At 38.8% G+C, this 27849-nt stretch overlaps 1 protein-coding gene across 24 annotated transcripts in view; it reads left to right on the top strand.

Moving 5' to 3' along the window:
• The window catches only part of ESRP2 (epithelial splicing regulatory protein 2), a 168701-nt gene that overhangs the window by 136265 nt on the left and 4587 nt on the right, over window positions 1-27849 (top strand). For 6 of the 24 annotated variants that reach the window (XM_086847261.1, XM_086847262.1, XM_023934742.2 and 3 more), the window contains 12 exons: window positions 9731-9844; window positions 10894-11008; window positions 11755-11853; window positions 11975-12029; window positions 12830-12940; window positions 13762-13894; window positions 14089-14131; window positions 14632-14933; window positions 16904-17125; window positions 18381-18579; window positions 19798-19993; window positions 20863-21040. In XM_086847261.1, the coding sequence (XP_086703387.1) occupies window positions 9731-9844; window positions 10894-11008; window positions 11755-11853; window positions 11975-12029; window positions 12830-12940; window positions 13762-13894; window positions 14089-14131; window positions 14632-14933; window positions 16904-17125; window positions 18381-18579; window positions 19798-19993; window positions 20863-21040 (1767 nt within the window). Of the gene's footprint in view, window positions 1-9730; window positions 9845-10893; window positions 11009-11754; window positions 11854-11974; window positions 12030-12829; window positions 12941-13761; window positions 13895-14088; window positions 14132-14631; window positions 14934-16903; window positions 17126-18380; window positions 18580-19797; window positions 19994-20862; window positions 21041-23026; window positions 23061-27849 lie in introns of all 24 variants that reach the window. The other 18 variants (XM_086847265.1, XM_086847264.1, XM_086847263.1 and 15 more) reach the window with 6 other exon arrangements.

Genomic DNA, 27849 nt, shown 5'->3' with positions numbered 1-27849 from the left:
GTGAAAAAAACCCTGTGGCAGTTTTGCTCTGTAACTGGACCTCATTGTAGCTGAAAGTTGATTTAAGTTAATTTTGCAGCTTAAGAAATACACAAGATATTGTATAACATTTTATAACACACCAATCCTCCTGAATCAAGTACCATTGGATTGGAGGGGGTCAGTGAGAGATACATAGCTGGAAGCACACAGTTGTCACAAGAATATGACTTGACAGAGTTCTGCAGTTTGCTTTATTAATAACTTGAGTGTCTTGTTATTTCTTACAACAGAATTAAACTTAGGGTGGGTAGACTTCACTTTATTGTAAAGCATGTGAAATGGCACCTTGCTCTTCTTGTGGTTATGCTTAAAGAAATAAAAGAAAATATAAATCAAGACCCTTTCTCTATGTCTCAGATGCTAAGACTTCATCACAAGAAGCTGTGACTAGACACACCTATGTCAAGTCTTTTCAGTCAGAGAACTTGCTTTGGAAACAGTAAGTTACCTGAAAGGGAGGACACAGCAAGGCAAACTGATTTAGGGATCTTATTCCACTTGTCCTTTTTGTATTTGTGAAAGCATGTTTGTACAAGAAAGGGAACACTCCCCCATGTGCAAAGCTAAGCAGAGTTAATTTAAGGAAGTTTGACTTTTGCTGATGTTTGTAAGGGTTTGATCAAGAATCAATTGGATTCTTATATAAGCAAAGATACTTCATCTATTTCATGGTTTATTCAGAAAAGTCCATGCTTATGATATTCTTGCAGTACAAGTTTAATGGAGAGGCAGGAATATGAGAAAATCATGCAGGAAACTAGGTTGTGAATGACAAGTGTCTTCATTCTTTTGGTGTTTCCTCATCTTTTTACTGTTCCTGTGTATTACTACAAAAGCAACTTGAGAAACAACCTACTAGAAAAAAATGCTTAAATTTTGCAGGCATTGGTTATTCTCCTACAACTGGTTAAACTTGCACTACAAACAATGAGGTACTGTTGAGTAAATAGAGCAGTACCAAGCATTACAGTCAACAGAGCCAGTGCTAAAGATCACATTGCTAATGAAAGTTTGTCCTTGAAACAGAGGTGAGTGGGGGAGGTATAGAAAACTGAAAGAGAGCTTGTGCTTATATCAAGACTTTGTGAAATTTTGCAGTCATGGCATTAATTAAAACCTAGAGTTTGGAAATTATATTCAACCTTGTCTTTCAGGCTATAATGACTTGCTCTGTGAGCTGATAGCAAGCAGCCTGTGAGGACTGTGAGGCACCATTGTAAACCTGCTTGAAATGCAGCTACAAGTTTGACAGAGGAGGGATTTTTTTTTGTATTAGTAGTATTTGGATTTTTTTTTCTGCTTATAATCAGACTTATGAATAATCTGTGCTAACAAATGATAAAGTATTTTTCAAGATATGCATATTTTTGCATTATTTTGTTGGTTTTGATAGCTATGGCGTCTTTCACACATACTAAAGTGAAAATGTAGTTTATCTCAGTAAGTGTTTCTTTATTTAGCAGTTTCCTGACACATAATGTAGTAGTAAAGTAAGTCTACAAACTCTGAAGCTCTTACATTGCTGGTCTGGGGTGCTTTATCTTATACAAGGCTAACTTCAAGTAGCTTATTTGTGGAGTACTCTGCATATTTCAGCACTCTCTTATTAAAACAGGTTGTGCTTTTGAAGATAAAAGCCTGTGACCTGATTGCTGTGACATTCAGATGGCCTGAGCCATGGTCTTGCCTTTTATGCTTAATGCATTACCTGAATTAGATGCTGTAGATACCATAGCTGGAAAGCATGCAAATAATCGAGTGTTGCAAATTTCCATCTAAGAAATAATTACTCGTAGATGGTCATAAAATGTTCAAGTGGAGTGGCTTGGACAGATCTTTGTCATGGCAGAAGGTTATATGTTTGCATTCTTTCCTAGGAAGAATTAAAGCATTTAGTTAGCTATTGTTTACTCTGTTGCACAAATACCCAGTCCAAATTAAAATGAACCAGAGAAAGAAATAAGGTGGAAGTTTCATCTTTAAGACAGCCCTGAGTCACAATGGTCTGTTTTATATGTTTCACAGATTGTCACTGGACAGACAAACCATGACAATTGTTGCTCTGTTTATGTATTTCATGTTCTACCTGCTGCTGAACAACACTAAACAAACTTATTTTTATGCAGGAAATTAGATGTAGGCTACTCTCATCAGCTAAGTTTTAAGTTGCCAGTCCCTCTATTAATTCTGAAGTAATATAATGAATTTAAAAGGAATTTTCTCTGCTTTATTGAGTGCAATGGATGCAATAAACTTGAAGAATACCTTCCATTTTCTCCCTTGAAGTCTTGCAGTGATTATAAGAAGTGTCAGTAGGCCTTTCTTTATTGAGACACTTGTGGTGACCTGTGAGGTGACAACAAGGAGCAGGACAAGGTGATATTATTTCCTGTACCTTCAGCTTCCCAACAATGTAAAAAATAGAAGTGAATATCATAAATACATTTAAAAACATCATTCTGTGTTTTTTAACTACTGCATCCTTTGAGGATTTATGATTGAAATTTTATGGCAGGACCCCAAACCAAGGAGAGCTGAGACCCTGTTGTCACCTTTCACTCATGGCATGAGTGGAAACGAATTAGTTTCTGTAAGAGAGGCAACAACAAAAGTTGGTCTATATAGGCAGCTGGTGTGGAGGAAACTGCTTTGGAACAGCTAGAGGAGCAGCAGGATGTGCAGCATTTGGTCTGGACCTCTACTCAGGAAAGTAGACAAAATGACAAAATGACAGCAGATTACCAGGTAGTCAGAAGCCGCATAATGTACTTGAGGAGAAGGCAGGCTCCAGTGCTTGAAGCTCAGTGCCACACCCTGCCTCTCCTTGAGACTTAGTAGGGCAAACTTGCTCTTACACTTGCAAATTCCAAAGATGGATCTGGACTCTTAACTGGTTTTGGCTACTGTATAATGTCTCTCTTGAGTACGTTCATGGTGGCCTTTGTGACTGATTACTCATTCTGTTATTTAATGCAGTTTCTAGGCCATCAAGAGGCATAAGGTGATATTTAACTTGACTGGTCATACCGAGCAAAATGAAATTCTCTGGCAAGCTGGAAATGAACCCATACTTTTGTCCAAGCTAGTGTGCAGTCACTAAATAATCTCAGGCATTAGTGTTCAGTAGAGCAAATAATTGCCTTCTTTCTAATAGGAGAAATCAACTGGCAATATTATTTTTGAACATTTCTAGTGAATGGACCGGGCTGCCTCTGTCATCTCCTGCAGGTTTGCCTTGCAAAGAAATAAAACCAAGGGGCAATTTCTTTTCCATGTTTATGTCTGAATGGTATCTAAATACAGTATTTTTTCCCCCTGTTTAGCTAGAAGAGGAAAAGAAGTTTCTTGTGGCTACACTGGGGCTTACACTTTTTTCTTTTTTTCCATATAGCAGTTTTAGTACAAGGTCACCATGTATCCATTATCACCCATGTAGAATATCAGTTAACAGATGAACAAAGGCAAGGGCTTACTAGAGGATTCTCTGTTTAAAAAGTTACCCAGCACAATAAAGGGTTATCATACTTGTAAATAGTGCTGAAATGCAGTCTGTGCACCTCCCAATAGTATTGACATGCTTTAAATTCCTCCATTGCATGGATAAGGCTGAGATTATCACCAGGGTTGGAAGAGTGAAGGAGCAGAAAACTGCCCATGGAGAGGATTGTAAATAAATGTGAAACCCTCATGGGTGTAGGAACTGAGGCACAAAGTCCAAGTGAAAATATTTCCCTAGGCTGACATGTCATGGTGCGCTGTATGTGTGCAAGTTCTGTATACCAAAGCCATGGCTTGTTACTCCTGAGTTTTCCCATGCTGTATTAGACTCTTTACATCTTCAGACAGACTTCAGGATTGTTGGATGCTGTTTTTCAGTGGTGCTCCAATCTTGCTTATGGTTTAGTGCAGGCAGGTTCTGTTAATGAGTTTTGGCTGCATCTGAACTCTTGATCTCCTTCACTTCCCCACATCTCAGAAAACATGTCCTTTCCCAGATGCCCCCAGGCCCTCGGGTACACACTATGGTGGCATTGGTGTTCTGATCTTTGTTGGAGCTGCAGAGTGGGCAAAACAGAGTCCCAAGTACTGGGAGTCACTATAAATGTTGTCCAGCCCAAGCCCTGAAAGCAGGGCCACTTGAGCAGGCTGGCAGAGACCATGGCCACTTGGGTCTTTAGTATTTTAAATGGTGAAGAATCTGCAACTTCTCTCAGCAGCCTCTTTCATTGTTCAACTGCTGGAGATCTTTTATGAACGGCACCTGCAACTGTATAATTGGGTTTGGGTGTTCTCTGGAATAAATTGTAGAGGATTTAGTGTCAAATCAGGCATTATTTGAGGCAACAACTGCAGTACCTTTTACCTGTTGAAACAGAACAGAGAATAGAAAATCTTCAGTGAAACCTTTTTGAAGATTATCCTTTGTTTTCCATGCTGCTGTTAGCTGAAAGAAGACTGATAGTAGTTATATGCTTAATGCTGCAAGCAAAGAATGACTCACACCAAAGGCCTGAGAGTCTAAAGCTCTAATGTTGTGAATTGCAGTAATGTCTAATAAGTGATGATGATTTTTTTTAAATACAAGTTAGACTGGAAAACATCCATGGTTATAAACAGTATGGCTTTAGTCATAGGTTTGCGCAAAGGAGATGTAAGAAATGCACATTTAGGTGCCTCAGACGAAGCTTTTTAATCTCAGGGTACTTTATAATGGAGTCTTTTTTTTCACTTTCTCTACAACAGTTTCATTTTAGTAATATGAGGGGTTTTTAAGCTCAAGGGAATATATCAGAAAGTAGGGCCTAAGTGAACCAAAATAACTTTTCTTCTAAGTTATTCCCAAAAGTTTTCTTTTTTAATAATGACCAAAAGCTGTCATTCCTGAAGAAGTTTTAGTGTGGGGGTTTTGGTCTGTTTTGGTGGCTTTTGTTTTGTTGGTTTTTGTTTTTTTTGTTTGCTTGGGGTTATTTTGCGAAACACTGATCTGGAATGCTAAACCTTTTCAAAGTCTCTCGATAGACTTTAAGCCAAATCAAATATCATCTCTCTGTCTCATATCTCCAATTTTGACTGGACCGGATACCATCCGTTCACCCTCCCAGGTCTGAAGATGGCACGGGTGATAGAGTTTTTGATATGCTGATCTGGCAGAAAGTAGACCATGTATTCATCTGCAATCACCAAATTGTAAACTGGGAAATTTTTGATTTGTAATCAAAATTGTAATATCCTGTTGATACTACAGATCTGAATCCCTACACTCTAAAACTCACCTTTCTACTTGAAAATAGATTCAAATCTAGCTTAAGTGTGGACTACAAGCTAAGTTGTTTCCTGGATTTTTATGTTATACTTTAGCATGGCATTCCAGACCTGCTTAAACTGCAAGGATGCCTTTAATTCTGAAGGTCTGTGAATGATTTTATCTTGTCTTAGCTGTGATGGGTCAGTAGGGCCAAAGAAACAAAACAGAGAAATTCTGTGCATGATTTAAGGAAAGGATCCTTGAAGACCCACCAGGAGCTGATGGAAATCTGATGTGTAAGAGGCAGCTGAATTTTCTGTTGTTTCTCAGAGGTGATTTAAAGAGAGAATCCCCCAGAGTAAACCCATGGTGGTTTAGAAATGGTTCCGTTTGACAGCATGGGTGCATGCTGTGACTGAATTGTCTCAGTTTTCATTACCATGCCAGGCACAGATACAGCACAGATGCAGTGGCCTTTCTCAAGGATGAGAGCTATTTTTAGTAAGGGAAATGAGAATATCCAAACAGACAGATGTTTATTTTAGTGTTCCGTGCATCATAACTGCAGAAAAAGCTTAGTGAAGAATCTTCTTGTTTCTCTAAGATCCACATCTTCGTTCAGCTATATTTAAGGCAACGTGAAGGGGGCTGTTATTTTAGTCCCTTGGGATTTATCTGCAAAAAACACAGCAGCTTGTGCTGGCTTTCATCCAGCTTTGCTGCTGGCAAAACATGTCTCTTCAATCTCTTTGTACTCTCAGTTACATGACCAAAATCCTGTTTGACCAGTTTTTCAAACTGGTGTTCAAAGTCTGTCCTTCCCTCTCACCACCTTTTCTCTAAGAACTGTTTAAGGTTTCGTGGAAGCAAATATATAGAGCAGCTTATTTGATTCTTCTTCTCTCTGTTCTGTTTTTAATCTTGGTGTGGAATTATTGAACATATTCCTTCAAATATGGAATGACTCATAAGAGCTTTGCTGGAGAGACTGCTCAGGTGGAATAAGCAATAAAGGTGGAGGGTGATGCTAATAGACTGGTTCTTGCCAAAGTCAGAATGAGGGCTGGTTGCAAGATGCAACCAGGTAATTAACAGTGTGTAACTGCTGTGAAAGGAGCAGATGAGCAGGGCAGACAGGGTGTGTGAGTTTGGTGGGGGCAGTGTTAAGGTGGGGCAGCTTTGCCTGCTGAAGTGGGGGCGTGCTTGGAGGGCAGCATGAAGGTAAATGACAGCAGTAAATAGTTGAGATGGTTTTTATTGGTGGAGTGAAGGAGATGGGGATTGAATTTTGAAATAACAGAGTTGTGGATGGGTTGTTCGACATGTGAGACAGGAAAACGTAATGTAAATCTGGTGCTGGTCTTAACTTGTCCTTAGCTTGCTACATTAGGGTGGATGCCAGTTCAAGGCTGTCTTTTGAAATGCTGCCTGAAATCTGTGGTGCAAGAAAGGAGGCTGAAGATGGCTTTTCCTGGGCAATGCTGAATTGCTTAACTGATGTGGCTTGTTGTTCTGAACAATGTGACTTTACAAACACATCTGCTCTAGCTGCTTTAACACGTTTGACACGTGTTACGTGTATCTATTGCCTGAAAGTCTTGAGGGTCCAATGCAATCTACAGCAGCAAGAGCTGGTCCACAGCTATGCCTTTCATACACAACCTTTGCAGAATTAGGAGACAACTCCTGTGGATGAAAGAAGCTACTTCAGGCTAATCTCAAATATCTGCCATTCCTCTGCGGCTATTTTGCCCCGTGCTCTGATCCTAGGTGAATCTTCCCATTCACTCTGCTACCCCCTCCTCTCCTCAGTTTACCCATGCCATAGTTAAGCTGGTCTGGATAACGAAGCTTATGTCTCCTAATTCTTCTTTCCAGCATCTTTTCGCCCTCTTCTAGAGCAGTTCACTCCAAAGTCTGAAAAAGGCTGTTTTTAAAATAGAAGTTTCTAAATAAGCTCCCAACAAGGCCTGACAACTTTGTGGCAGTTTATCTAAGGCATTTTAGGCTGCTGATATCTGGTAAGAAAAGTAGAGAATTGTTTTGACATGTTAATAGTTCCATTGGAAAGGAGTTTGCAGTGTTGAATGTTCTCACTGACATTTAATAAATACGCAGTGCAAATACTTATGCTTGGTAAAAATAAAAACAAATGCTGATCCTTGGGAATTCTTTAAACCTTAGTACACTTGGAATTCTGGGCTTATCAGTGTCCTTATGCAATATTTTACTACTCTGGCAACTTCTCAGTCCTGGCTTCTGAAAATATCTGTGTTGTCTTTTCAGCTGTAGGTTGTGTGGGAGAAAAAGTGAATATTTCAGTGCAGCAGTCTTGATTTTTACTAATTTTACTTACATCATTTGACCTGAGCATTTCCTCCCTCGTACAAACATTTTTCTCCTTTTGTTTTCTAACTTGAAGTCTTTTTGATCTACAGTTCTTATGTCTTATCTCCTGTAAGCAGGAGGCTGCTTACATTTGCTGCTTTCTTCAAGCTGTGTGGGTTGGATTTCTTCTTGTATCTGATTGAAATAGCTCTCTAACTGCGCTCTCTGTATCGGCTTTTGAGCATCTTCAGTAACACAGGGTACAAAGTTGAAGGTTTGGGGAGTGTTTTATTGCTGTTCATCAGTAAGACTTCTTCTTTTCGGCAAGAATCCCTGTGCACCGTCTGGAGGCTGATTCCTATCACCATTTCCAATCCATTTTTACAAATTTTTGCTCTTTACTGTGCCCATTAGTTAAAAAAGAAACTAATAAGTTGGTGCATTTAGTAAGAAGGCAATTCTCCTCATGTGTGTTATTGTGGTAAGAGTATTTGTTGTTTGTCTGTGACTGTGGCCATCCACAGCTACTTTTTCGAAGTGGTTCCTCTGTACTCCACTGGAATTTTCCTCTTTTTCTCATGTTTACACACCAACTGAGGTATTTTGAGCACTCTCAGATCTCATTTTTCTGACTTTAAATCATCTTTGAACAATAACTGGCTTTAAAGCTTCAGGTTCTTCAAGATTTAAACTTGTGGTAGGAACACAACCTCTACTAGCATTTGGGAAAAACAGGCTTTGTGAACCTGCAAGTTTGGGTTGGTTGAGTACCCACTACTACAGGATTCTGAACTCAAAATAGTAGTGGAACTCTGGTCAGCTGCCCAAGCCTAGAAAGGGGCCTGGATTCATTTGAGCAGTTATTTTGAAATAAAGCCTGGGTAATCATGCCTCTCCTCCTCCTAAATCATGTTCAATACACAGATTTTCCTTTGTGGAGCCTTACCTTTGGGCTGCAGGTGCTGCAACACTTGTTCACACTGTGAGTTCTGTCATCATCTTTCCTGAGCAGAGACTAATGGTGTTAAGTGCCACATGTGTTATGATAAAACAAACCAATTCTCTTTTCTCCCCATACACAGGTTAAAAAACAGCACAAAGATACTGTCTGAGTCTCAAGTCAACTTGTAATTTGCTTTTGGGGTTGGTTGTTTTGGAGTTATAAGCTGTTGCTGAGAGCAGTGGGTGGCTACTGCATCATGATTGTAATTATTGCTTTGTTTGTGAGGTGATGCTTTCCTGGGAGGGAGTAGCATCAAGAAGGAAACTTAGACTAATTGGATTTGTCCCCTTGAAAGTTAGTTAACAAGCTACTGCTTACTGATATGACATATGTAGGTACTATAATATGCTAGTTGACTTATTAGGAGCTAGGAATTTAACACTGGTGTAGAGTAATAAAAAGCTAGAAACTGTTATCTAAGGATGGAAAATAATGTTGAACAAGACACCTGGAGACCTTTCCTCTTGAGAATTAATCTGTTGGGGGCTAGCCATCTTAGAGCTGGGAATAATTTTTTTTTTAATCTAGTATTTGTAACACTTTATCTCTACCACAAACTTTATTAGCTTGGACTTGGCTTGATTATAGTTTAACTTCTGAAGGTATTAGATCACTGTTTGCTTGGCTTTTCTTAATATATTACTTTTGAAATATTAGTAAATCCTGATGGATATTTCTCTTTGTTTTTGAAGTTAAAAAAAATATTGAGACATAATCAAAGGTGCTATGGGTGAAGAAAGGCATTGCAAAAACAATTTTGTGATTTATCTTCAAAGTTCTTTCAAATATTTAATAACTGAAATCATAGTTAATCCAGATTTTGTACATTACCAGTATAATATGATCACTTTTCATATGAACTCATAGTTCTGCCATATCTTCATAATTAATCTTTTTACTATATTCTAGGTGTTCTTGTTTTCTATTCCACAAATGCATACAGTTTATTTGCTTACTTTTATCAGGAGCCTATGTCTGTTTTCTGCCATGTTTTTTCAAAACTTTTATAAAATGTTGAATTACTTTATCTCCTTAAAACAAAAGTGCTGAAGTAATGGCAAGTGCATGAAATTATCAGTCAGTACAATCAAATTTTTCACTTTATTTTCCAGTTTAGTCAGCTGGTATCCAGTGATTTGAAAGTACTTGGAAGGAGCTCTTACACCCTCTGCAGTGATGGCCAGTTACTCATTCGACAAGTTCTCCACCCGGAAACATCCAAGAAGGTACAAGAGCAGAATTGGTGCAGAGAGGCAGTGCTGGGAGGGGAGTGATACAATCCCACCCTGGGAACTAGAGTGTCCCAACTGAAGATGATCCCCTCCCTGCCTGAGCCCTGAGTAGCTGAGTAGTTATTTTAGGCACTTGCTCTTGAAAGTCAGCCACACTAACTACTTGGACTCCCAGATGGGCATAAGGAAGAGGAAAATTAGGAAAAACAGGATAGATACAGAAGCAATACAAGAACTTTGAGTTCTGTGTGTGGAGTGGAAACAGAGGTACAGATCAGCTCTCTGCAGATGTGATGGAGAGCTGTTGCTTTGCTTAGGCTTGTGTTAAACCAGCGTCCTGTGGAGGGTAAGCACACAGATGGTGATGTGGCCTGGCACTGGTGCCCCATCTGCATTTATTCAGTGGGAAGCAGAGCTGCAGCTTATTTCCTACCCCCACATGAAGCAGTAGTTTCTGCTCCAAGTTCCTGGAGAGTTTAGAGCACCCTGTCAAACGCAGGAAGGAGAACGTTGCCTTTGTGCAAGGTGGTGGCTCTTGAGTTTGCTGACTTAGCAGGGTCTGCAGGAACCCCACAAGAATAAGAGCTGCTGACATGGAAGGACCTGGCCAGTTGTAAGGTTCTTTTCTGGAAGGTGCTGAAAGAGATTTTGTATTCTGTGACAATATTTATTTAAAACTCATCATCATGGTTTGGTACAAATCTGCTTTTCAGTGCTAGCCACAAAAGATAAAATAGTGTCCAAAATGGGAATTGAACAGCAAAACTTAGATATTTTTAATTTTTTTTTCCTAGCCATCCTCTCCAGCTGTTTTTGCATGGGTCTGACTCCCAGAGGCTATTTGACTTTGTTCATGTAGAGATCCAGATCTCTAGAGTTATGGAATTTGAACTGTGTTACAAAGGAACCAAACTGCTCCATCACCAACAAGCTGGTGATGTGGAACTACATGATTTCTGAGAGTGCCTCATTCACTCCAAAAGTATTAATTGAAATTTAAAGGGATAGTATGTACAAAACAAACATTTTTGCCTTCCTTGCAGAACTTCTTGTTGTCGGACTGCTTCTATACCTTTTATGATCTGCGCAAAGAGTTCCACACATGCTACCCTAGTTCAGCCTCCGTGAAAGATCAGACTATCAAAACCATGGCAGAATGTATCCTTTTGCTGCAGCTTATATACCACAATCAGTTAAGACTCCTTGAGTTTTATCTCTGTGATTGTAATAGAGTTTAGAAGAATAAAACTAGATGTGGGTTTTAAAACTCATTGATAGTTTTAGGTAAAGTGAAAGGAATGCCTACTTAAGTGTGTGTTGGGAGAGTGGCTCTGCTCATAATTTTTTTTTCCCTAAATTGAACCTATTTATTGATTTCTAAACCATATTTAGTAAATCTGCCAAAGAAAAGCATCACTTGCATCGGTGCTTGATCTTAAAGGAAAAACTGTACTGTCAGTGGGCCTTTTCAGCACCTGCAGGTTTCCACTGTTTGAAGATAGTAGTTATCTTGCATGATCCTGACTGAGTTCAAAAACAAAGCAAAACCAAAACCCAAACAATACTCTACATCTAAATTCAAATTAGAAGGATTGTTGTGGCCCATCTGAATCAGATTAAAGTTCAGTTAGGTTTTAAGTGATAGGAACTTATTCAGCTTTTTCTTTTTCAGACTGTAAACACTGAAATTATGTAAGCTTTTAATACTTTTCAAACTGTTGTCTGTTAAAGTGAATATAAACCAGTTTATGAGCAGAGTAGCATAAACTAATGTGTCTGATAGCCACATGTCCCCACTAAGCCCAGTAAATTTGATTATTAGTTTTATGTTAATATAAGAAAGCCTTATGACTCGTTTACAAAGGATTGTGCAAGTCTGTTATTTTCTATAATCACCTGTTTAGATCTAGGCTTAGCGACAGATGAAGCAGAGGAGGACTTTGGCGTGTGGCAAGTGAAGACCATGGTGGCTATAATTTTCAGCATGCTCTCAGAAGGTTGTAGTAAGTTAACTATTTATACTCAAAGCTGAAATCCTTCTTTTCTAAAAGATTTGGAAGTGGTGCTGTCATTCTTAAGTAATCTCTGACCCTGGCTATATTTAAACTTCCTGTTTTGTCACAGATCACGTATTTACTGAGCCTGAAACTGTGAAATACAAGTATGAAACAGGTCCTTGGTAAGTGCCCTTGTCACAGCTGTTTACAAGCAAAGATGACTCTTGTGTTACAGCAAGGAAAGCTTGTGAATATTTCCCCATGGTCATGTGCAAGCAGGCTGGCTCCTGAGAACAGCACAGTGCACTCAGCAGTCACTCCCTTGCAGACAGACTGTGGCTGGCATGCTGAATGCTGTACTTTAGTCCAACTCTTTAAAGTCATTGCAAGTTAAATGCTCTTTGTTCTCTTGCTTCTGTTTTGCATGGCATCGAGGCTGGCTTATCTTACCCAGGGTGAAGAAATATTTGTGAACTTTCCCTAAGTCAACAGGGCTGATGGCCAGTGCACCCTGCATGAGCTGAGCTGTGTGGTGCTTCCTAAAGTGGTTTTCCATGCTGAATTGGGTGTCAGGTTTAGGGAGGAAGAAACAGGATGGCTCGTTCTTTACAAATGCATTTCAGTGACCAGACTGAAATATTTTAGGCATAAGTAATTTGTGTTGCTTGGATTGCTGGATCTTTCAAATAAAATTAATTCAGTTCCTCATTACTTTACATTGAGGCAGTTTTCTTATTCTTATTTAAGGAACTGCAATGTGGTGACAACATTGTGCATCTTCAGTATTGTAGATATGAAGGAATTATCCAAGTTATCTTCCCTTTCTTTATTTAATTGAATAATGGAGATAGGAGAGTCTCAACAGAAAATATACTCCCAATTTACAATTCAATTAGTTGCAATCTGAAGTTTGGTAAAATATTGGAAAACATGGATTAAAGGATTAAAGCTTACTTTGTCTTGTTTTTTTCTTTCTGTGCAGTAGTAAATCTGAAACTGTGGACAGTGAGACAGTAATACGTGCCAGAGGTTTGCCATGGCAGTCTTCAGACCAGGATATCGCTCGATTTTTCAAAGGACTCAACATTGCCAAGTAAGATAAGGAGAATTTGCCTTGCTTTATCACTTTGTCTCTAATAGCAAGTTACTTTAGTATTTGTTTAACACACATGCCCCACTCTCCCCACTGGAGTCCTTCAATCTTTCCCCACTTGATCCCTTCCCATGCTGTGGCCATGACAGCTAAACAGGTTTACCAGCCTTAGGTGTGCAAGAAAAAGTTTTGAAATGTGTGAAGCAGTAAAGAGACTTATCAATTGAAAACAAATACACATTCATTTATTGGTAGTATCTTAAGGGAGAAACTCCTATTCCATTAATCAAAGCAGAGGCCAAGACATGAAAAAGCTTTAGTTTTGTGCCAACTTATTATTCTTCTATACCTCCTAAACAGGCCACATTCAGAAACTTCCAAGTACTGTTTGGAATAAATTTTCATGTGACTCATGTGTATACCTGTGTATAGATTTATGTGTATACATATATATGAAGAGAGTGAGTTTATTTAACATACTTGTCACTTAATACACATTCCAGATCTCCAACACTGAAAAAATATAATTTTTTATTTAGAGTGATGAGGAAATTCAAATGTGCATCTCTGAGATGATAGGAAGGACAAATTTACATCTTTAAGGGAGTTGAGAACGTGATGAACATGAGATCCATGATCTCGATGAAGCAGATTTTAAAGCATAATTTCGTGACAACAAAGATTAAATTGTGGATAGCAATTTATTTTTCAATCTGTAATCTTCATGTTAAAGTCTGATTCCTTTGCTATTCTTACACAATTATTTATTAAATGTATTAAAGATTCAGACTAAGCTTATATTTGTTGGTTTTATCTTCCAGAGGTGGTGTGGCTCTTTGTCTGAATTCTCAAGGAAGAAGAAATGGGGAGGCTTTGGTTCGGTTTGTCAATTCTGAACAGAGAGACCTTGCCCTGGAAAGGCATAAGCATCACATGGGTAGCAGATACATTGAGGTAAGAAGCTGTGACTTGAAACAGATCTTTGGAGAGAAACCTGAATATTTTAGACTATGTTTTCATTTAAAACCAAATTGTGCTTCTGTTTTGCTCAAAGAACCAAAATTCTCTCTCTTGTGAAAGAGTGTGTATGTGGTTTAAAGCTGAACATTGTGATTTTCATGTAAGGTTTTTTTGTTCTTTCTTTTCAGGTTTACAAAGCCACTGGGGAAGAATTCTTAAAAATTGCAGGAGGTAAGTGATGCTGGAGTTCAATGTGATTGCTCAAGTTCATAGGAATGTTGTTCTAGTTCTTTTTTTTTTCTTTCCTTGACTGAGGATACAAATGGATAATGAAGTAGCTTTTCCTGTTTTACCTTCCAAAAATATTTGACCCTGTCAAGTTCTGTTTTCACGTGGTTGAAACTGAGCTGTGAGCATTTGATCTGTGATGTTCACAGACAGGTCTTGGGAGAAAGAGCAGCCTTTGCAGTGGAAGCATTCATGTATCTTGTATCAATTCACACTAATCTCACCTCTGTTCCAATTTAATTAAAATATTAAACACTTGCAGATTAAGAGGTTTTCACCTCAAAATAGATTGCTGAGAGTTAGTATGGATCTTGGGTTTGTTGCTGGCTACTCATCTCCTGTATTCTTCCTTAACATTTCACTGCTGCAGAATCCTCTGGTATTGAGTGCCCAGCACTGACCATATGTTCTTGGCTGACCATGTGCTGTTATCTCTCTACCAGGCACCTCCAATGAAGTGGCCCAGTTCTTATCTAAGGAGAATCAAGTTATCATCCGGATGAGAGGCCTTCCATTCACTGCTACTCAGGAAGATGTCTTGGGCTTCCTGGGGCCAGAGTGCCCAGTCACTGGAGGGAAAGAGGGACTTCTCTTTGTCAAATACCCAGATGGCAGGCCCACAGGAGATGCATTTGTGTTATTTTCCTGTGAAGAATACGCACAGAATGCACTTAAAAAGCACAAAGAAATACTTGGAAAACGTTACATTGAACTCTTCAGGAGCACAGCAGCAGAGGTCCAACAGGTTGTAGCTATTGGTTGTGAGACTCAAAACTGAACAGTTGAAATATTTCTTCTAACCCTTGCCCATATATATGTTGTAGACAACCATGAACATTTATTATATAAAAAATGTCGAGAAAGGCCAATACATGGTTCCTAATGGGCATGGAAAATTGTGCAGCACTGGTTTTGCTTTGTTTGTTGATTTGGGGGGATTGTTTTAGGTTTTTTTTTTAAGCTGCCACTGTTTGAGTGGTTTTTTTAACCATCCCTCGGACCATAAAGTAAAAATCAGTGCATAATTTTTTTCTCCTCACTGAAATCTCAAAAATAATTCTAAAAATATAGTAGGTTGATAGCACTGTAAAAATCCCTCTTGAAAATCTTGTATTGTCTTGAAATGCTAGTCTCCATGTACAGAATTTCTAATATTGAATCCAAATCTGGATGCATGAAATGAGCAACTGCTTTCTTGGAAGCTATGAATTAAGAGGATGTATCTGATTTTTTTGGTGAAAGGAAGTAATATTTTTTTTTTTCCTGAGGTGACATATTTCCTTTTTCCCTATCTTCCACCATTTCCTATCATTATTTCCTTAAACTGGTAAAACCATTTTTTTTGTCATCAGCAGCTTATCCCTGTGAAAAATACCACACATTATATTTTTATTCCTGACACAGAATATTTCTAGACTGGTGGCTCCTGAGGGAACCACTATTAGATTTGGTCTGGTCTTTGCATAACCACTGGCTATAAAAATGTAATACATTACATTGTATTACTGTGCAACCTATGTGACAGGTGAAATCTTTCTGTAGAAGGGATTGGGCAAAGGAAAGAATATGCACACTTGTAGACCCATTGCTACTACTGTGATATGGATATTCCCACAGCCAAGAATCTATGTGCTGTGAAGACTGGAAATGGCATTTCCCCCTCCCCTACAACTTCCCTCCTGAGAGAGAATGAAGCAAAATCCTCTAAGGAGCAAGATCACTCTGACTCAGTGACCAAGTCTCTGCTTCCACTCTTTTTAGGTAGACCTGGATATAACTTATATTCTACCAATTTGTCATTACTTCTTCCTCTGTGACAGCTGTCTAGGCCAACACCTGAACTTTTTTGCTGTTTGGGCAAGAGATTATTTCTTATGAAATTACAGGCTGCTTTTTTGAGTAATTACAAGAAGTCAGCTCTCCTCTACTTAGTATTAGTACAAAGTAATTGCAATGTTCTCTACACAACTAAGAGAGATTTCTGGCCTGAAATGCATTACAAGAAGATTCTTGAAACAAACCCCCTAAGCTGAATCACTTTTAACAAAACTAAAGCTTTGCGACCTATTTTTTTGGTACTTCTTTCATGTGTTTATTTGTGATAATCATCACTAAAAATGTTTTTCAGCACTAAGTGCCAACATGTGTCATATGTTCCCTTTGTCATTTGGAAATGAGTCAAGAGAAGATGTTGAGATCAAAGTCTCTTATATTCTCATCCTTAATTTTTTTTTTTCCTCAAAAACTCTGTACTTGGAGATGAGCACTTAGGTTAAACAAATAAGCACCCTCACTTAACCAATCAGGTTTTAGAATAAATTATAATTAGTGCTTTTACTTACTAGCTATTTCAAGCCTCAGTTCTTTAAAATTACTGTTTTTAATTTACCCTGATTTAGCTAAGTAACAATACTGGTTTATTAGCACAGATGTGATTTCAGATTTTCCTTTTTGAGATACTAAAAACAGTAATTGGCTTTTAACTTTTTAAAGAAAAGTCTGTTTTTGAGAAAAGTCTGTTATTGACATCTAGCAAATTGAATTTGTTAGCCTTCCCCTCTCCTTTTCTGCATTTGAAACTTTCAAATGCCTAACATGAAACTAACTGCAATAATTTGGTGTAAGAAGGGTTTTTTTCTCTGATGTTGGGAATAGACTGCTCTGTCTCAGACAAATGATTGTAAATCTGCATTGCTGTGGGTTTTTTGCCAACAGGTACTTAATCGATACATGTCAACACCTCTTATTCCAACTCTTCCAACTCCCATCATTCCAGTCATACCTCCACCATACACCATTGCCACAGGCAGCATCCGTGACTGTGTCCGGCTCAGAGGGCTTCCTTACACTGCTGGCATTGATGACATCTTGGAATTTATGGGAGATGCCACAGGGGATATCAAACCCCATGGAGTTCACATGGTCCTTAATCAGCAGGTAACAGCATTTTGCATGGGAGTAGTAACTTTGCAGTGATTGAACCGGTAAGAAGTCAGGGCAGCTTACCTGATCTTGGCTTTAGTCTTCTCCAACCTTGGGAAAATACAATGTTCTCTTTGTCTGTCTTTGCCTCATTTCTCTTCTCCTTTTACATATGGTCTTGTTTTTCTCTCCCTGTATGTATATATGCGTCAGCCTGGGGAAGATGAAGCTTGTTCTATGAATGATAACCTTATCCTAGAGGCTGTTTTCAGCCAGAGGCTGGAGACACACAATAGAAACGTCTCCTTTAGGTGGAATATCTTCTCTGTCAGCTTCAGGGTTCCTGCAGTGTTGTTTGAGTGGTCTTTGGATAAAAATGAGGTCTTTCTAACTTGATTAGCAGTTGCTCAGGCTTTAAAGAAAGTTGATAATTAAAAATTGTGGTTTGGGTATATTTTAATTATGTGATCATAGAGGTATATTTTCCCTGTTGTCTTGTGTTAAAAATAAGTTCTTAATGACAGAAATACTGAGGTATTAGAGAAAACAAATGAGAGATCTACTGTATTTGTTCAGGGTTTTTTTTGTGTGTATATTTTTTTGGTTAAGGAAGTTTTTGTATTTTATACAGACAGGTATATCTATCAGACTGCAGAAAATCAGACCTGGAAATCATCTCTGATGTAGCTATGGACTTACTAAAGGATCTGAAACTTTATTCTGTTGTACTATTACCTCCAAAGTAGTTGTAAGGAAGGCAAAGCCAGGCTCTTCCTAGAGCTTCACAGCAAAAGAATAAGGGACAGTGTGAATAAACTACATTAAAAAAAAAATCTCAGTTGGGTGAAAAGCAAAAAAACTAAAATCACGATGAAAAATTAGCTAAGCACCTGAACAGGTTCCCAGAGGTGATATGGAATCTCCACCCCTGGAGATGCTCAGATTTCAAGTGGAGAAGGCCATGAGTGGCCTGATGTAAATTGAAAGTTAGTCCTGCTTTGAACAGTTTTTGGATGAGACCTCCACATTTTTTTCCATGCTACATGATTCTGTTTCTTTCTGCAAAGGACTGAAGTAGTATTGTGTTAACTGGGTACTTGTTGCATGAGTCTTGATTTTTCTGCTCCTAAATAGAATTGTCATTCATGCCAGAGAAGGAATAATGATACAGGCTTTCAGTAGATGTTTGATCTTAGTCCTTTCTGCATTTCTTGTGATCTGGGTGATTTAATAACAGATTGACCTACAATTATTTCCCCGCCTCCCTTAGGGACGACCGTCAGGTGATGCTTTTATCCAAATGAAATCTGCTGACAAAGCCTTTATGGTGGCTCAAAAATGTCACAAAAAAATGATGAAGGACCGTTATGTGGAAGTATTCCAGTGTTCTGGAGAGGAGATGAACTTTGTTTTAATGGGTGGCACTTTAAATCGTAGTGGCTTATCCCCACCGCCATGTAAGTTACCATGTAAGTCTCCAATTCTTCTGCTCTCTGCTGCTAAAGGCTGATATGTGGTAGGTGCTGAAGCTTTGTGGCCTTTCACCTTTTGACTCGGGTTTTGCCATGATCAATAATCATCCATCTGTGTACATACTAAGATTGGAATTGTTCCCTTTGGGCAATAATGGGACTGATCAGAGGCATTTTTATCGTATTTTCGGTGGTGAGTAGAGGGCAGCAAGGCCTTGCCAGTGAAATTGTTGCACACTTTGCTTTTTGTGGGTGTACTGTTCTTCTGAGCTCTGCAGTAGACTTGCCTGTAGTGAAATCTACTTGGAATGAGAGGGATTTTTAAAATGGGGAGAAGTTCTGTATTCCAGCTGCCGATGAGTGCTCTTGCTATCTTGCCTCAGAGCCTTGAGAAGGTACTCTTTGGGCTTCTTTTTGAAGGAAAACACCCACTGGGATGATATACTAACCAGCCATAGAGTGCTGAAGATAAATGGATTTTAATTTTTTTATTTTAAGATTACAGTGAACCTTACTGAGGAACAATAATGCAATTTTACTGTACTGTTCTAATTAGTTTCACTACCAAATCACAAAGCAGATACTGATGTGTATTTGCAAAATAGTAAAAAGCTGCCAAATATAGTATATAAAGCAAATTTGACTGCACACCAAGCCAAGTTTGTTGTTTCTGTACAAATCAGGCATTTATTCATCAAAATGAATCAGACTAGTGATCTAGTGGGGTATTCTCCCTTCCATTTGCTATATCCTAAAAATACTTTTTGAAGTTGCAGGAAGCTTATATGTGAAGTCTCATGGTCAGCAGCTATGGATGCCCATGTGTAGCTACTATTATGGTGCTTTTGTCCCACAGAGTACAACTTCTGTTAGAAAACACAAGGGTGTGTTGGTGTGCACGCCTGCTTTCTCTATGCACATGGCTTTATGCTTTCTTTTAACAACTCTGAAGTTCCCTACTTTCCATTTACATATAGACAAGGCTGCTCAGCTCTAGGAGTTGTGAACTTCTAGGAATTGCTCATTCCAAGTTCCCTGGTTGTTTTTTGTGGCAATGTAGCAAAGGTCTCCAGGGGAGAGGCTAGAGAACAGTCTTTGCTCAAGTGTTTATCAATCATGCCCAGATGGCTTTAATCACACTGAGGAGAGGAAATACTCATCTGAGAGTTCGCCATTCTGATTGCTTTTTGTTGCTGTGTCCCGCTTTGTTTTTAGGTCTTTCTCCACCAGCTTATGCTGCTTTCCAAACAGCAGCTGTGATCCCAGCAGAGGCAGCAGCCCTTTACCAGCCACAAGCCCTCTTGCCAACCACCAGGACACCCCAGGCCTCTGCAGCTGCTCCTCCAGCTGTTACCTACTACCCAGCCCAGGCTGCTCAGCTTTACATGAACTACACAGCTTACTATCCCAGGTAACCCTGAGATTTCACTGCTTCTCTTGACCTTTCATCCCAGTGCAGCAGGTAGCTCTGTGGACACCTGTGAACTGCTCTTAAATTTGTACTTCTAGTGTAGGTAATCCCAGGAATTTAGTGTTCAGCAACAGACACAGAAACCATTTTAACTGTTTCTCTGTAACCTTGTGAGGGGGCTCCTCTCTACCCTCACCTCTCAGTTTGTTATTTACAATACTGTTTTTGTGGGGAAAGGCTCATCATGGGTGTGTACTACGTTTGATTTTGTCTATCAGTGAGACCAAAGAACATTTTCACATGTGAAAGCAAAATAGATCTCCACCTTTTCCCTTCCCACAGATGGTATGGCATGAGCCACTGAAGTCTGGTACAGGGGTTGTGGGGAAATAGCTTGTTCACTGATAGCTCCTAGGCTTGTGATACTTGCTAGCGTGAGTATCTGGTAATTTGCTAGACAGGCCCTGACTGGAGATGGAGATGGTAATTACTCTTTATTTTGTGGCTCAGAAATGCCAGATTTGGGCATTTTCCTCATTTTCATACTATGACATGCCCCTCCTCTTTATTTATTCATGTTTTTATTAATGATCTTAAAACAAGTCATCTGCAGCTACTTTTTCTACTCCCCTGTGAAATAACAAATGCCACTCTTTGTGTTTAACTACAAATGTTAGCTATTTTCCCTTCTCTAAAAATATGAGATGCTGAAGAGAAATTAAGTCCACAAAACAGTCCACATCAGGACTGTTTGTTTTTCTGTATTTTGATTACTTTCAAATCTAAATTTTCAGTTTCTTCTTTGCCTGTTCTGAGTAGTAGAACCAGTTATTGGTTTTTGTAACAATTGTCCTCCCTTTCTCTTTCAGTCCTCCAGTATCCCCTACCACAGTGGGGTACATTGCAGCTCCTCCAGGAGCTGTGGCAGCTGCTGCCTCTGCCACCCACACTCCGATCCTGCCCCAGCCTGGAGCCTTAGTCCGGATGCAGGGCTTGCCATATAACACAGGAATGAAGGAGATACTCAGTTTCTTCCAGGGGTACCAGGTTAGTATGCAGCCCTCTCCTTGAGCTCATGTTTGGACCTCTGAGTATTGATCAGTGGAGGTCAAACTGAGCAAGTGAGTACTTTTGGAAGCTGCCAAACAAGTGTGCAAGCTGCATGTTGTATATTTAACTGGCAGACTGAAGTGTAACGCACCATTTGCCTTATTTCTTTTTAAAAAGCCAAATCCTTATTTGGAAACAGTGGTTTGGTGTCTGGGTTTGGGGTTTGAGTTTGAAGACCTCAGAGCCTCAGTGTGAGTAGGGCTGCAAAGAGGCTGCCACAGGAAAGTAGGGGCTGCCAGAAGTTTTCAGTCCTGGCCACTTGGTGGTGGGAGCCTTTTGGTAAGGTCAGCATTTGACCTTCAACACTTAAGTTTGCAGATTTCTAATACAGAGATCTGTGAATTGGGTGTGGTGACTTGCAAAAGGAGAGACACAGATGTCCTGGTCAAACACTGTTCCAAGTTCTAATTATTTTGGTTACAAGCGGGAATATCTTTCATTAAAGCTGTATTACATTGCAAACTAAAGGAAATCTGTGTTATCCACACTATCTATATTGACAGCAAATATACTATAGGTAACATCAGCCTGTATGGACTGATGGAATGCTCTCAGGTGAGCAAACAGAAACTTATCTTCTTGATAAGTTAAAAAAAACCCCACAAAAAACCTCAGCTACAAACACATGTTCTGGTGAGTATTTACCTCCTGTGGGTAACAGCACTTACACAGCTACCAACTCTGCCCTTTTGGGTACTGCTTGGAAGCTCTGACTAAAATCCTCTTTGTGGTCTCAAACCACTTCAAGTGAACAAGTGATTTGTATTAAAAGACAATGATTTCTGTGTGTTTGTCCTTCAGCTTTCTGGGATAACAGTGATATTGCTAGAGTTAATAGGAAACATTCAGGCATGGTATGTTTTCTTTCTTTCTTTCTTTTTTTTTAACCTTAAGATTCTTAGAAGACAATGAGCTTTAATTTGTTGAGCCAGATGTCTGGTATGCAATTTAATGTAGACTGAGAACAGATGGTCAAATAAGTACGTTCCAAGTTTTGAGTTTGGAAGATGCAGTGCTCTACCTGTTGTGTCACATTACATTTGTGTTTTGAAAGGAGTTTTGCATACTCAGTTTTTCAGTGGAAAAAGATTGTCACATTAAAAGTGTGGTGAATTTTGACAAACAGTAAAAAGAAACTGAGTATTGTTGTACTTTAGGGCTTTTTCTTCTACAGATATTTCCAAAGTTCAAACCAAGTTCAGTTATTTGTGGCTTTCATGATGCCCAGACAAGTAATAATCATTCATCCTATTGTTTAGCCATCAATATTTTGCCTTTTAGTTGTTTCCTACTGGCTCGGGGTTTTGGTGGATAGATGGTGGATGTATTAAAAGTCTAAGCGTGGAAGCTTATTTGCTACATTGAAATTCAGCTAGAAGTGTAACTGCACTTTTGAAAAATGTGGCCTGAACCTGTCCATGCATGGAACAGGTCAGTGATGACCTCTAGTATCTCTACCTTTCACTATATCTTCAGTTTAGTGAATCTGGACTTTGTGTCTCATGCCCAGTTTGTCATTCTCCTCATTTCTGCATTTGGAGAGCAGTCCCTGGTGTTTGTATTGCACAATTAAATGGTTAGATGAACAGAAATTTTGCCATAAGGTGAAACTATTCTGCTGCTGCAACCTCCCATGATCATCATTACTGTTGTTAAATTGGTAACCTCTTCGATTTCTTTAGAAGATGTTGTCCAAATGAGTTCAGTTTAAAATCTTATAAAGGAACCAGGAATTATTATGAATTGTTCTTAGAATCCTGCATGTATTAATGCTAGTTTTATACTCATTCATCTTTCAGGGGAAAAAGAGATCATGACTTACTGTAATGGGACAATATTACATCTCTGGAGCAATAACTAACCTTTTTTTCTTTTTTCCTCCCCTTTCTTCACATTGTTTTCTCATTTCTGCTGCTGCCCAAGGATTTATTGCACGATGCTTCTGCTCGTTCATAAAGTGAGCCCTTAATAATCATCACTGGTTTGGGCATGGTTTTAATCTCTGTACAACTAATTGATGTTGGTATTCAATGGACTTTAGTGTTGGTATTCTGGGAACCAGACTGGATATACTGAGATTGAAGGGTGATTTTTGTCTTTGTGTGTCCTTGTCTGAAAGGAGCAGGGTTTCCATTTTAGTTCTTGCTTTATTCTCTTCTGGATTTTTCCTTCAGGCTTCATGGGTTCTGTATATTGCATGTGTGCATATGTTGCTACTTAAGTGAAAGCACTTTTCATACCAGACCTGCCTCTTAAGAGATAGACTTTGCCTATCACGGGCTCCAACAAGCTGGTCTCAACATCAGTACATGCTTCTAAAAACAAATAATTTAAAAGTCTGCAGATCAGCATTTTAATTTTCATTGAATTTTATTAGCATTAGCCTCTTGTTTAGTGTTTCAGCAACTCCATTTCTTCTTGTAATTCTGTTTTCTTGCTTTCAATATTGAAAATTCCTTCCAGCCTGCATGTATTTATTGTAACTTGAATTAAGCAGTTGAAAACCTCGGGAAGAATTTTAATAGTAAATCAGGGAGATGGAAATTTTCCCCATCACCTTTCTATATAATATTGTAGTGTACTGTAATCCTCAAAAGAGCTAGTATTAGTATTTTCTGATTCAGTAATTCACATTAAACTGCCTTTTAGTTGTACTGTAAAGCAATAGGGCCACTGATTTGAGTCCAATTATATGCTGGATACATATCTAAAGGATAGCTGAAAAAATCACAGAGCCTAAGCCAATTAAAACCATGTTGAAAAAACAACAAACCCCAAAATAACCAAAACAACAACAAAACCCTCACCATGCCATTCTCCAACAGGATTTTGTATTGTGGGGTAAAGCTTGAGGAAGAAGTGGTGCAGATATAGTAATACCACACAGCAAAACTCCTCAGTGTTACTTTAGGCCATCACTCTATACAGCTGTAGAAGCAGTGAGAGAACTCTAGTAAATAATGAATGGACAAGGGCAATAGTTGTGATGGATTTATGTGAAGTTGGTGCATAGCAGAACAAAATTTTTCACTAAAGAATTTTTATTTTTCTTATTTAGTGGCTAAATACTTAATGGGTTTTATTATTTAGCCACTAAATGAATCAATGCAAAACTTTTTAGTTTCCAAATACTCATGGGGTTGGGATTTTCTTTCAGTTTCCTTTTGTTGTTGTTTTTTGGTTTGGGTTGCTTGTGTGTGTGTGTTTTTGTCGGTGCATGTTTTTTTTTAAAAAAAAATTATGAGTATGCAAATAGTGATAGGGTTGGTATCATGACAAGAGCCTTCAGGTAAATATAAAGGCAGATGCAGTTTAGCTGCGCCTGTGGTCTTAGCTGACCAAAAACTAGTTCACAGCTGTTGTCTTGGCTAGGATTCAGCCTCCTCTCAGTAATACTTGGCCAGTTTCTTGGAGGTTGGCATGAATTTGAAGTGAACCCATGCCTGCCTGAAAAAGACCCTGTGGATTAGTTCTTAGAAAGCAGACTTCCTGTTTAGGTACATTGTGTGTAAGTACAGTAATAAAAAAAAACAAACCACCAAGCTAGAAGATGACTAAGATTTAGGGGCCATGGTCATCATCTGAATTTTTTTTAAAGCCCCCTGAATTTGCTGAAAAAGGCTGGGATGGAAATGTAAGGATTTCTTTGTGTACATGTTTCTACATAAGAAAAGCTTAAAATAAATAGTTCTTTAAACCTGTACTGGGCTTAAGTGTCTTTTGTCTGTAGCTATAAACAACTTTAATAATATATTAATCTTCCAAGGCTTCAGAGACCCAGAATTTAAGACTTGGTGGTGGAGGGGAGGAGGGTGGCTTGTGGTTAAAACAGTAATAAGGAAGTGAAGTGGATGGATGGCTAAATTCCAAGGGCACTAATGACATTTCTCTGTTGTATCAGGACAACAGACTTCATTGTTACTGACTTTTTAGGGATTGGGAGTTTTTTTTCTGAAATGTGTGCTTGAACAAAGACGTATTCTCTATTTCCTTTGGGTTCTTTTGAAATCTGATTCTCTGTAGTCTGAGAGGGGGATACCCCATCATATGTGTGCCATCCTAGGCATGGCACCCTCTGGGGAAGGGAAAGGGGAAGTGGTAGTGGGATTGGAAGTCATCTGGCAATACAGACACTATTCCGTGCTCACCCCCACACTCTCAGAACAGAGCACACTGTTTGTTTTGCTTTACTGCTAAATTTATCTCCCTCCTGTGTGGAGAAAGCATCTGTGAGACAGGAATGAGTAAATTAGTGGTTACAGTTTCTGTCTGTTGCCTCCCACACTTGAAGCAAGAGACTGAAGTGACACCCTCTGTATTTTTGGAACAGGCATCACCTGTTTCAGTCTCTGATGCACAGAATGTTCAGGTGGTACATCTTCCACAAGTATTCAGGTATTTGTGGGTGTTAGTATTGGCAGTCTGATGGTACAGTTGATGTACTTCTAGGGGCAAAGCCAGTTTAGGGTATTTCTCCTGACTCTTATGCTAAAGGTTGCTGTTACCTACCTTCAGATCTGATTCTATATTCCAGGCTTAGTCTAGCTAGGCTTTTTTCCAGAGTCTGAGAGTTCCCTTTGGGAACTGCTCTGTGATACAATTTATGGGTAGTTAGGACAAGAATTGCAGCTGCCTTCCTGAAGTGGCCATTTTGCCTGTGATGTTTTCCTTTTCTATTATTTGCTCCTACTTTTTCCCAGTTGGAGTGCTTCTAAATATATTTTCCACTTTCAATGGTGGGTTTGGTTTTTTTTTTAGCAGTGGATTATTTTCTCTAGATTGCTTTGTATGTGCTGTTTTTAGACTGAGCTTTGAATATTCACTGTAGGAACTGCAAAATGAAATGGAAATCAATGACTTACTGGTTACTGACCTGGTTAAAGCTGTGCATAGTCTGTGAGGGGAAGACAGTCCCATATTTCTCTCAGCAAGAGAAGAACAAAGAAATAAAATAGGTTGAAGAAAAAGAAAATTCAAGGAGAAAGTAAAGTGTATTATGTCTTTATTAATTAGTTTACCCTTGGTTCAGTCCTGTGTGGTTGGATGCTCCTGTTTGGTTCTTATGGGTTCTGAAATGCAGACAGAATAAGAAAGATTCACAGTCATGTGCTTACTCAGGCAACAGGGCACTTTTCATTTTATTTGAAGAATTTACTGTTCTACAGCTTCTGTTTTAATTTACTGCAGTCTCTTACCTACCCTTGTGATTAGAAGCTACTTCTATTTCTACGTCTTTTGATGAATTTGTTTTTCTTCTTTCTTTCTCGCTTTCTTTTGGTCTTTCCCTAAACTCTGATAACTTTGACATTTCTGTACAGGATATTTTCCCAACTTTCATATTTTCCAGATTGTTTATGCCATTTCAGGTGTAACTTATGAAATTCTGTCCCTTACAAGAGTAAGACTGTAGAACTTTACCTACTGTACATCTACTGATAATCTAAAGTATGTACTATCTTGAGACATTCCTTCCAAAGAGTAAACTTACATTTTGTAGATTTGTTTCAAGGGCAGGTCTGGGAACTGATAAATCTAATATTTGCACGGTCTGGTTGCCCTGGCAGAGACTATCTAGAAAATACTTCTTATGTTTGTCTTTTACTTAATGGCATGGGTTTAGATGTGAAGGTGGCTAGAATTCAGTAGTAAAATTCTGAGGGGTTCTTTTATGTTCTCTGGGCTCCTGGTTATTGTTTTCTGTGAAAGGTGTATACTGTGATGGTTGGTGTTTTTCTTTTCAACTTCCCTTTGGAATGATATGTGTCCTGTATGCCCAAATATAATACCCTTTCTCCCAAAGCTGGCAGGAGACCTTTTGTATTATAGAAACATCAAAGGAAAGGCAGCATAGTGCATCTACATTGTGTGCATTTGGCAATCATCTGAAGTGTTAGTGCAAAACCATTAGCATTAGTCCATCTGGGGGGAGACAGGAAACTCTTCTTGCCACTGAAAAGACATTGTACAGCTCAGGTCACACTAAACACTCTTGTCTTCTGGGTTATAGGAGCCACTCAAGTAGTCTTTGCAGCATGTGTAAGAATGCTCAGTCCCTTTCCAGGATACGTGATTTGGAAAGATTATGTACTAAGAACAAAATTTCATATTCTCCATTTTCTGTATTTTGTGTATTTTCTGACTATATATGTCATATTTGTACCAGGCCAATAGTATGAGTGATTACAGTTCAGATTCAGGATCTCAAATAATTCTTAGATCTGACTCATATATGAGGTTTTCGTTCTAATTTGTTGGTGTGACTGTTCTGTACAGTCACTATTTTTATTTTAATATTTAACTTCTACAAATCTATCATGTTGCAGTTACAGTGTGTAGTTTATTTCATTTTCCAGTGTAGAATTACACTACACTAGTATAAATGTTATTTTACCTTATGCATGCATTCATACTGGGGCACTGATTTTCTCTCATTACATTGGTGCAGTCTATGGAGTCCAGGAATTACATGCAGTTCAAGTTTATCTCTCTACCCTAGAGAAGCTGCACTTTATTTCCATGAGCACATAAAAGATCTGAATGAGATCCATACAATTATTCTGATCCTCCCACTTCAGTGTGCAGGCTGGAAGATTCTCATCTGTCCAAGTGAGAGCCATTACAGGGTTCATGATTATTATGAAAATGTAAGAGTTTGGTTACCTGGTGCTGCCATCTCATGTGTAGAAGGAAAAAAGAAGCACTTCATGGTCTATTTCCCATCCTTGATAAGGAGTAGTTCAAACACA

Source organism: Cyanistes caeruleus, chromosome 12, assembly GCF_971803275.1.
Source record: "Cyanistes caeruleus chromosome 12, bCyaCae1.hap1.1, whole genome shotgun sequence".
Taxonomy (NCBI): Eukaryota; Metazoa; Chordata; class Aves; order Passeriformes; family Paridae; genus Cyanistes; species Cyanistes caeruleus.
Note: the sequence above shows the minus strand (reverse complement) of the source record. Positions and strands in the feature narration are given on the sequence as shown.